General features: G+C 37.3%; 1 protein-coding gene across 2 annotated transcripts in view; it reads right to left on the minus strand.

Annotated features, from left to right (window-relative positions):
• Nucleotides 1-812: 812 nt before the first annotated feature.
• LOC112524561 (putative ABC1 protein At2g40090) overlaps nt 813-11567 on the minus strand; it is a 28838-nt gene continuing 18083 nt past the window's right edge. The window contains exons 9-13 of one of the 2 annotated variants that reach the window (XR_003070408.1): nt 3415-3506; nt 3052-3219; nt 1970-2083; nt 1398-1657; nt 813-1118 (exon numbers count right to left, since the gene is read on the minus strand). Coding sequence is in view for 1 of the 2 variants with exons in the window: in XM_025134434.1 (XP_024990202.1) it covers nt 1457-1657; nt 1970-2083; nt 3052-3219; nt 3415-3506 (575 nt within the window). In the remaining variant the exon portion in view is untranslated. Of the gene's footprint in view, nt 1119-1162; nt 1658-1969; nt 2084-3051; nt 3220-3414; nt 3507-11567 lie in introns of those variants that run through there. The other variant, XM_025134434.1, reaches the window with a different exon arrangement.

Genomic DNA, 11567 nt, shown 5'->3' on the forward strand with positions numbered 1-11567 from the left:
ATCATATTTAATTGTTGGGGTAAAGGAGATGGCAATATTGGGTATTGAACAGCGACCAGAGTTTCATAAAATTAGGCATGCAGACTGCAGAGGCACAGGCATTTATTCCAGACACTACACCCCCACACCCTCATAAAGAATCCATCCCAAATTATTAATCCATCAATTTCTATTTGAATACCTACCACCGTCCATCACCACCTTTATCTCCACTTAACGGCATCACAACCACCACTTCCACCTCCATATCTACCACTATCGGCCGCCACCACCACCATCCACCTTCTCCACATCATCCACAACCACAGTTGGCTATTGAGCACCCCCACCGACCACCTCCACTTCCACTACCTCTGATCCAGCTCGGTCCTGTCTGATTCTAGTCATGCTAAACACCAGATACCTAACTTGTTATATCCAGTATTATTCTCTTGTCTCTACCTGTCTAGTCTAGTCTAGTCTTGTATGCGTAACAAACACTACCATACTCCCGCTTGCTGCTTATTTTTGCGTCTAAAATGCAAAAATATTGACAAACAAGCATTAATATATCACCAAACTAAACCGACCAAATCAAATGAAACCAGTAAATCCAATGTTGAGGTCGGGGTAGAATGTACCCAGACATGAGTTCAACCAATTGCATTACACGTTAAGCATGATGATATAGAGCGTAACCAATTCCACAACATAATCTATTAAGCATGATGATATAGAGGATCACAAACATGACCCATGATAAGAATTGTGCAAATATGAGAGCATTGTTTATTTCGATTCTAAAGAAGATGATATGTATGAACACTGACCACAAATACGAATATGGACCATATTGATAATATGCTTCAAGTAACACTAAAGATATAAACATAGTAATACTACCACCCAAATGGTATTAGAGCCTTTTTCCTGCTTCTAGTGAAGTATTGAACCATGACAATATAGCAGTACAATGACACCCTTGGCAATGGAGTAGCAAGTATCTCACTGTGCATTTCGTACAAATTGGACATACATTTCTACAAGATGCAACTCTAACTGGTAATTTATAGGATGAAATCATATTTATTAACGTTACCTCATTCATCTGATTAGCTGGATTAGGTAAAGTAAGCCCCCTGCAAATCGATGGCAAAACAGAAACCCAGTTCAGTAAACATAATAGAAATAAAATGTTCTTGCTTCAAATGGTCAATCATCAAGAGTTTCAACAAATTTGTCTCGAATCAATGGGGTTTTCCCCATTAATTGATGTCTAAAGAGTACAACTTTGATCTCATTTTATGTACTAATCTCTCAAAAGCTCCATATCAAAAATGGCATGAATTTCTTGCATCAATGAAAGATGCATTTATCTTGGTGTTGTGCAGAAGAATATGCAAACATAACAAACTGACCCAAATACTTTCTTCTATGTATCAAAGCCTCTAGGAGTTTTTAGTATATGATGTTCCCTTCACAAGCTCAAAGATTTCCGGAATTGTAGGACCCACAAGGCTACTTGCATTATTAAGAACCGAGCTTCTAGTGAGATCTCTTCCAACCATATACTTATCAAGCTAAATAAGGACTTGACATGTGATAACTTCTCCTTCATAACTGCCTCAGATGAAACTCTGCCGATGATCAAGAACGACCCGAGAGAAGGTCTTTGCAACTGTTCAAGGGAAAAAAAAAAGAACATCAGAAGGTGTTAAATGGGTCCAGTTCTTTTTCATTTCTCAAAGTTTCCTATTTGAAGATTATAATATCTATATATGACGAAACTCACAGACACTACTCGAATTTGGTGAGCCTTGAAACCTCAACCTCCAAAGAGGTTGGGATCTAGCATTAACCCGGATTTTTTTGGGCCACTGACCTTTGGCTCATTTTTCAAATTTAAGGGAATATGTTAAGACTATATTTGAAACGAGTAAAAATCATCACAAAAAACGTGCATTTTTATAATATTTGGGAGATGTTCTACCAATGCATTGTCGACTGAACGTAAGCAATCATTTGTTTTCATCATTAGAAGTATAACACGAGGCAGTCTACGCAGAAGCTCTGTGACCTGAGAGAAATACTCAGGACCGTATATCTGCAAAACAGAATGTACAGTTAAGTCACAATAATGTTAGTACTTCCTCTATCCCAAAATAAATGTCCACATTTTTATTTTAGTTTGTCCCGAAATAAGTGTCGACTTTCAAAAGCAGGTGTATGCTTTCCAATCTACCCTTAATTATGAGATGGAGAAATTCATTACTTCCTCTATTATTAAAGGTAAAAATTGTGTCATTTACTTGATTAAAAAGTGTAACAATCACACATTTCTAAAATTGTGTCCTTTTCATTATGGATTTCTATTTTGGGACAGAGGAAGTAGTAGTTTGTTTTCTCTCTCTCCCTCTCGCTATATATATATATATATATGTATATATATATGTGTGTGTATTATCAGGTTCATATGAGAACAGTAACCAAATAAGAGAATAAGAAAACGTCGAATCACATGTGATCTTACACTAGAATCACATGTGATCTTCACTAAAATCACGTGTAAAATCACGTGTAAAATCACATGTGGTTCACCCGACTAAGGCCGCAACCTGAGGTCACGGCCAAGTCACGTGCACACTCGTGCATTAACCGTTAGTGTAAAATCACATGTGATTTTGCACGTTGGCCTTTTTCGTGTTCTCTTATTTGGTTATTGTTCTCGTCTGAACCCCCCTATCTCTCTCCTCTCTCTCTCTCTCTATATATATATATATATTCCAGGTTTTTGTTCTCAAATACATTACAGGGGTTTCACAGTAAATTACGTTTAGTGGGTAGGAGAGGAATACTCCAAAGTATTGGAAGTACAAAGTAGAATCTGATCTGAAAAAGTAGTTTCTCCAACAGAACCCTTATTCATATAGGCTTTCAGAAAGGTTAATTTCTAAATATTAATGGATTTCCATTCCTGCAAAAGGCTGTATGGTACCGCTTAGAGTGGGTAGGAGAGGATGCTTCAAAATATTGCAAGAGTGAAAAAAGAAAGATTTGACAGTGCAACCACACCTGAAGTTCTGATAGATCATGTATGGCCAAATGATCAACAGCCGGATCAATAACTCTCTCCCATGGTTTCATAGTAAGAATGCTAGTGAAAAACGCATACAGATCCTCTCCAGCACCAAATTTCATGCAATTTTCCTTGATTGCGCTGACATCAGCCAATACCAAAGCCTGTAATACAAGTCTCATTTCAGCACTGCTTTTTGCTTTTGCATTTCTCTTCTCTTTGAGAAGCTCTTTTCCATTTTCTAAAGAACTCCGAAGAAAACAAGTAAAACATAGATGAACTAAGCGAAGATAGAGATTCATCTTGGGATTAAATCCCGAGTTATTGTGAAATAAAAAAAAAGAAATCGCAAGGTGAACCTTCCATAATGCGGCATAGTTGGTCCTTGTGTAAGTGTCAAGCTCTTTGTAAAGACCATGGTCAAGGAGTACCAATTGCGGTTTACGTCTTCCTTTGCACAGAGAGAAAAAACAGCAAACTCAATTTAAACGAACATTGAGATTAATAGATAAAAATATTAATGCAGATATAAAAAAAGTATTTTGACAGGATAAATACCTCTGTATTTGTGGATCCAAACTAATACTACCAATTTATATGTAATGATGATAAACAATTTGGCAACTTTAAAAGATTTCGGAAAGAAAATGTGTTACGACCAGCAGCAACGTGGATAAAATATTCAAGGGAAATGTGCATCACAGAAGAGAGAGAAGATAAAAATTAATTGAAGCATGAAGTGATCTTGACTTAGATATTCAGTTGTACATACTTTTTCTTTTTTTCTTATTGCTTTTGTATTGTTAAGATTAGATGGCTATTTAGGATAGAGTTCATGGGTTGTAGGATTAAGTAGTCGCATGTTAATTGGAAAATGGTTACGATTTTAGTCCTTTAAATGTATACTAGGAAAAACAGGATAAAACAATCTGAATGTTATCAAAAGAAGTGTTCATGCGATTGTTGGGTTCTCCCTATCAAGCCCTCTCTTCATCTTATTACAATAGGTTGTCAGGAAAGAAAATCCCATAAACACTCGGACCCCTAACTCGATCACACATATGGGACCATTACAACTTGGTATCAAAGCCGAGGCCCGAGAGTTACAGGTAAGCAACAATCAGGAGAGGACATTTGAGATTTGAAGATGTACCAAAAGGATCACGAAAGAGACTGGCTGTCATGCATGCAGTGGGACAGCAGGGAGAACTCTTTTTGATAACCATGGGTGTCCGGGCCAGCTTGCTACCAATCATTTGGACGGACGAATGCAACTCCCATATATAGCTTAATTGAATTTCCAGTCTATAATGGTAAAATGATCTGCTGGTCTAGACGAATCATTGGTGAACACAACTTCCCATGCAAACACATATTCGAGGAGAAGGTTGAGATTGCATGCTACCACCATGATGACAATGCACAAGTGTGGTTCCTCAAATTGGATAGGGATGGACTAGAAATTTATTCAAGAACTGGACAAGAATAGAGATGGATGACCAAGGATATTCACGAATTATGTTTCAAAACCATCAGCAGTTCCACATTGGCATCTTCAACCAACAAAAACCTTCTCAAATGTGAGAGATGGATGAGCTTCGGAACAAAGGACTATGACTTAATTGCAATAAAATTAATAAAATGGGGCATCAATTGAGACGTCTCTTTGGGCTAGATTATTTGTGTTGTCTCTCCATAACAAAATGGAGTGCCGGAAAGGAAAAACCAACATCTCAAGTGCAATAGAGCCTTATTGTTCCAACAAAATGTGCCAAAAGCATAATGGGGAAAAGCTATAATCACAATACCTTAAACAGACTTCCTCCGAGGGTCTTGGGCTTCAAAGTCCACTAGATAATCCAAATTCTATATCCTTGTGTTTTCGGTGTACTCCTTTGTCCACTCCATAATCATAATCATGGGATGTTAGACGCCACATGCTCTTATATATATCTTCGTGGGTTGCTCATCTACAAGTATTCCAAATGTCATCATCCATCACTCCATAACTCGGTCAATGTTACATTTGTTGAAAGTAAGTCGTATTTCACCACTCCTTATCTTCAAGGGGGAGTTACATACACATGATAAGGAATCAGATCCAAGGTCTCATGGGTTGAAAGGACCTCTTGAATTTTTTCCAACTCTGTCCAATTTGACCAACTGTATGCAAGGAAAGAATATCCCATGGTGGCTAAAAAAGGCAAGAATAATCCTCCAAAGTGACCTCCAAGAATTAGGTAACAATGAGTGAATCAAATCCAAATTGTCCACCTTATCCTACTAGCTCTAAACCACCTTGTCCTGAGACCAAGACCTACACCTACCTATTGCTATAAGAAAAAGGACTAGAGAATCCACCAAAAAGGCCCCATTCCATTGTCTCACTTTGTGTCCTTCATGGTTTTAAAAAACGCCTGAGGCATGATTCGGTCCAAAATCGTCTATGTTGCACCGCCTTTGATCCCCCAGATCGAACGTACACCCCTGATTGGTGAGGCGCACGTTTATGCCAAAATCGCTGATAATCTTTATTTTTTTATTTAAGGTAAAGATTAGAACTTAAAAGAGACCTACTACCATATTTTTCTACGTCTCGCAAATTTTTTTGACAGTTACACTGTAACATAGAAACTTAATCCGCATCGACTATTGCATATAATCCATCAATAATTGACCAATTCAACACCAAACCATCAACCACTTCAATACCATATTAAATTCTCCCGTCTCATTCTTCTCTCCAAGTCCAATTTGAATACTAATCAGTACCAAACCAGTCAAAAACTTCTTTGAGGTTTGCTTCTTCTCTCCAAGAGACTTCTTTGCTGGTTTTGCGTCTTCTCAGTTCTCTCCAAGACATCTTCTATTGTTGGTAACCCAAACTCTATATGCTACATGTTCTTTTAGGGTGCGTTTGGTAAACTGGACAGGGACAGGAGGGACAGGACATGACAGAACAAAACAAGGATCCCTATCCCATGTTTGGCATGAATTTTATGTGGAACAGATAGGAACAGAGTGGAACAAAGGGGAACAGGCCTGTTCCACCCCTACCCCATGGAACAAGGTGGAACAGACTTATATTTTACCAATATAACCTCAAAATAAAACTTAATTCTCTTATGAAACATCAAATAGGTCTCTTTTACATTTTATTCATTCTTTAAATTTATTTATTGTATTTTATGTTTCTTCAACTTTTCATTTTACTATCCTCAAAATATTATTTTTATACGGTTTCTATATTTTTATTAATTTATGTAATTTATTATATATTAATAATAAAAAATANAGAGATAAAAATAAAAATAGAAAACCACATAAACTTTTTATTTGGTGTCATTTTAATTGTTTTGACTAAAACTTCAAATTATATATTTTGTTATAAAAAATAATTATTCTATTATAATTTAATAAATTACATAAATTGTTTTCTTGATTTTATCACCGTCAAACGTATTGCGTAAGGTTCATGCCTGCAATTTATTGTTTTCGATGAGTTTTGTATGTTTTCCCCTTATCAAAGTAGTAAATATTTGATTTTGATCTTACAGGAATGATTGTACATGTAATAGGTGAATTCTTTAGTTTTCTGGAATCCAAGTTTTGTGAATGTGATGGTACTATATGGGATCACTAGCCAAATTGTTTTCTTGATGCTTATATTTTATTTAYWATTTGATATTTAATCCATTTTAATTGATTGTGCGCTTGTTGGTAGTAGTTTTTTCTTCTTCGTATGGAATGCATATAGATTTGCTTCGATAATGGATTCTTGATRCTTATATTATATTTACCTTTTTCATATATCATTAGTTGATTATGAAATCATGTATTTTTGCAAATATATTTTTGCAAGTAGTAGTGGTTTGATGTAAGTTATACTTTGCACACCGTATTTGTTAACATTTATATTGATTATTTAGTTAAAAAAAACACTAAACAGCTCACTGGGGGTAAATTGGTCATTTTAACCAGTTCTGTCCAATCCTGTCATGTCTTACCAAACGCTGAACAGCTGTCCTGTTCTGTCATGTCCTGTCTGCGTACCAAATGCACCCTTATGTTATGTTTGTGTACCGTATACTTATTCTGTTTTTTTACGTGTACATATGCTCGTAACCCAACTTCTCATAAAACCTTTTATATATTGCATGTTCTTTGTATGATGCATCTTCTATTGCCGATAACCCAACTTCTATGTGTTTTGTACTTATATCACGTATATATGCTGGTAGCACAAACCCAAACTAAAACTTGTATATATGTTGTTTTAATGTAATTAGCTACATTATTCATATCATGTATATATGTTCGTAACCAGTGCTATCCACAGTTCCACACTTGATTCATTGCTTGATCTAAATCTAATGGCTGGTAATTGGTATATCCGTATATAAACTCTGGTTTATATAAATACTATGTTTTTATGTAATACGTTTATAATTTTGTATGTAATTTGTTTTTATGTAATTATGTAAATATATAATTTGTTTATAATTTATATAAATATTCTGTTTTATATGCTGGTAACAGATTGCATATAATCTGTTCTATATGTTGGATTATTGGTAACTCAAACTTGTAAGTTGTATATATGTTGTTTTAGACTTTTAGGTATTTAGGGGCTTAATCATTTGAGAACTCCAAAATTTGTGAGATCCACGAGAACTTCCATCTTAATGTTTTGTTTCACATGATTTTTTCCCGTCCAAGTATAAAGATGTTGTATCATGCCCAAAAGTTCCTTTAGACGTCAAGGACGAGATCGTACAATATTTAAAGAACTTTCGAGATGCAAAGTGCATTTCTCAACAAAACTTTAAGGGAACCACTGATCATGGCTCTTACTTTGCTGGTAATAGAAGTGGAGGTACAAGTGGAAGTGGCATTCCCGCTGAGAACTTGAACGCTAGGGGGGTTTGAGGTCCCAAAATCAACAAAAATGTGTCTCTAAGTCCAATGCTAAGGCTCTCCACGATCAAATGTGTATGGACATTAGAAGATTTTTCTTCAATAAAGGGATTCCATTCAATGTTGCAACAAGTCCCTCTTACTTTAGCATGTTGGGTTCTGCTAGGGATTACGGTCGTGGATTGCAAGCTCCTAAAATGCACAAGATGAGGACATAGATATTGAAAGAAAAAGTGAAAACACACTACTGAAATAGTAAATGATATCAAAGCAACGTGGAAAGATCCCGAGGTCCCGTTGTTATCAGATGGTTGGTCAGACATGAGAAATAGAAGCTTGATCAATTTTCTCAACAATCAACATAGGACCGTCTTCTTGAAGACTATTGATGTGTCCGACTGTGTGAAAGACGAATAGAAGTTATTTGAATTGCTCGATGGAGTCATCGAAGAGATTGGGGAAAATATTGTGGTTCAAGTAGTCACGGATAATGCCGGTGCATATAAAGCTGTGAGCACCTTGTTAATGAACAAGAAAAAAACTTTGTACCGGACCTCATGTGTTGCTCATTGCATCAATTTGATGCTTGAGAAAAGGGGGAATTACCCCAACAACAAAAAGAAAATGCTTTGCAAATAGCAAACACGAGTTAGCAATTTCATTTATAATCATCAACAGGTATCGAGCTTAACAAGAAAGTTTGCAAAAAAATCTCTTCGCCCTGCAGCCACCCGATTTGCCTTGGTCCCCAAGTATTTTTGGGCCGATGCGGTATCAACAGCCTGTTTTCTTATCAATAGAATGCCGTCTGTTGTCCTGAATGGAGAAACTCCATTCTTTGTTTTGTTAACAGGACAACGATTATTCCCTATTGAGCCAAAGATCTTCGGTGTTACATGCTTTGTTCGCGACACATGCCCCACTATCACCAAACTTGATCCCAAATCTCTGAAATGCGTGTTCCTTGGGTACTCTCGTCTCCAAAAGGGTTACAGGTGCTTCTCTCCCAATCTTAACCGCTATATTGTATCTTGGGATGTTACCTTCCATGAGAACGTGCCGTACTTCCCAATTTCCCCTCCGACTCCTTTAAATGAGAAAGATGATGACTTGTTGGTGTATACCATACCCACTCCTGAGTCCACTACTCAAGCCACCAGACCACCCATTGTTCATGTATATAATAGGCGCGAACGACCTCCTCCGTCTTCACCAATATCATCTGAGTCTGCAGATCCACCATCCCCAGAAGATGTACCTCCTGAAGCTTCTATACCCACTCCAGTAAATGAGGATCCTGATCTTGACGCTCCTATTGCTCTCCGGAAAGGTAAACGTTCCTGCACGTATCCTATTGCTTCCTTTGTTTCTTATGATAAACTCTCCATGTCATCTCGTTCTTTGGTCTCTACCCTTGATTCTATACCTATTCCATCTACGGTTGGAGAAGCTTTGACTCATCTTGGATGGCGGGATGCTATGATTGATGAGCTCAATGCTCTTGATCATAACACCACATGGGATTTGGTAGAGTTACCTGTTGGCAAAAGAGCAATTGGCTGTAAGTGGGTGTTTACTGTGAAAGTTAATCCTAATGGCTCGATAGCACGGTTAAAAGCTCGTTTGGTTGCAAAGGGGTATGCCCAAACTTATGGAGTGGATTATTCTGAGACTTTTTCTCCTGTTGCAAAGATGGCGTCTATTCGGCTTTTCATCTCTCTAGCTGCTACCTATAATTGGCCTCTTCACCAATTAGATGTGAAAAACGCCTTCTTACATGGCGATCTGCTAGAGGAAGTCTACATGGAGCAACCCCCCGGGTTTGTTGCTCAGGGGGAGTCTGGGAAGGTCTGTAAATTGCGGAAGTCGTTATACGGCCTAAAGCAATCACCTCGTGCACGGTTCGGTCGGTTCAGTTCTGTGGTAACTACATTTGGGTTACGAAGAAGTTCATATGACCACTCAGTGTTCTTCACTTCATCTGATTCTGGATGTATCCTGCTAGTGGTTTATGTCGATGATATTGTGATTACGGGCAGTGATGAAAATGGAATTAAGAAGTTGAAAGAATTCCTCGCATCTCAATTTCAAACTATGGACCTTGGTCCACTGAAATATTTCTTGGGTATTGAGGTATCTCGAAATCACAAAGGAATTTGCATATCTCAACGAAAATACTGCCTTGACATACTACATGATTCTGGCATGATCAACACGAAACCATGTGAAGCTCCTATGGTTCCGAATGTAAAGCTGAAGTCTGATGATGGGGATCCTCTTGAGAACCCAGAGAAGTACAAGAGAATTGTGGGACGGCTGAATTATCTGACAATCACGCGTCCCGATATTGCCTTTCTGGTAAGTGTATTGAGTCAATTTATGTCGTCTCCAAGAACTACACATTGGGATGCAGTCTGCCATATTTTGAAATATCTGAAGGGAGCTCCTGGTTATGGCATCAAGTACCAAAACCATGGTCATCATGTCATAGAAGGGTTTACTGATGCAGACTATGATGGAGACCCTACAACCAGACGATCAACAACAAGCTATTGTGTCTTTGTGGGAGGGAATCCGGTATCTTGGAAAAGCAAGAAGCAGAATGTTGTATCAAGATCAAGCGCTGAATCTGAATACCGTGCAATGGCTCAAACTACTTGTGAGTTGATATGGCTGCGTAATCTATTGGGAGAGATTGGATTTAATCAATCTAAACGGATGAATTTATGGTGTGACAATGAGGCAGCTATCCATATTGCAAGCAATCCGGTATTTCACGAGAGAACTAAGCATATTGAAATAGATTGTCATTTCACTCGGGAAAAGCTTGAAGATGGATCTATTTCAACCTCTCATGTCAGAACTAGCAATCAATTAGCCGACGTCTTCACCAAAGCATTACCAGGGAACCGAATCACATTTTTTTGTAACAAGCTGGGCATGATCAATATATATGCTCCAACTTGAGGGGGAGTGTTAATTAAGTCACCTATTTATGGTCATGTGTCCAAGCCCGATGGGCTTGATGGGCTTTAGGGTTAGGGTTTCCCGTGTAATTATGTCTATATATAGTGTCTGGGTTAGGGTTTCCCGTGTAATTATGTCTATATATAGTGTCTCTCCTCTTGTAAATTACATTCATTCTGATTAATCATATAATAGAGAATTCTCTCTAATATCTCTGTCCTAGTTCTCTCTGTTTACAGTTTGATTTGAAGCAACCACTATAAACAATATGTGATAACTGGGTCTTGGTTATGCACTTGAGGTAATGGTTTTATGATTACCTGATTATGTGGTTACGTGAATATTTGATCAATCGTTATAATTGATCATATGGAAACATGCTTACATGAGATTATATGGGAGTGTGCATATTTTCATGCATGGAAAGTATGTATATGTATCATGCATAAAGTAGTGGTGAGGAGATATGTTATATATATAGAGGAGTGATCATATGAAAACCGCCCTCATTTGTGTAAACCGTGCAAACCACCTTCATTTGTCGATTTCATTGTTTAATCTTATGAAATTTTTTCATAAAATTGTTTAATCTTGTGAAATTGTTTCATATAATACTTTTTTTGATGAA

The sequence above is a fragment of the Cynara cardunculus genome (assembly GCF_001531365.2).
Source record: "Cynara cardunculus var. scolymus isolate 2C chromosome LG 13, CcrdV1, whole genome shotgun sequence".
Classification (NCBI taxonomy): Eukaryota; Viridiplantae; Streptophyta; class Magnoliopsida; order Asterales; family Asteraceae; genus Cynara; species Cynara cardunculus.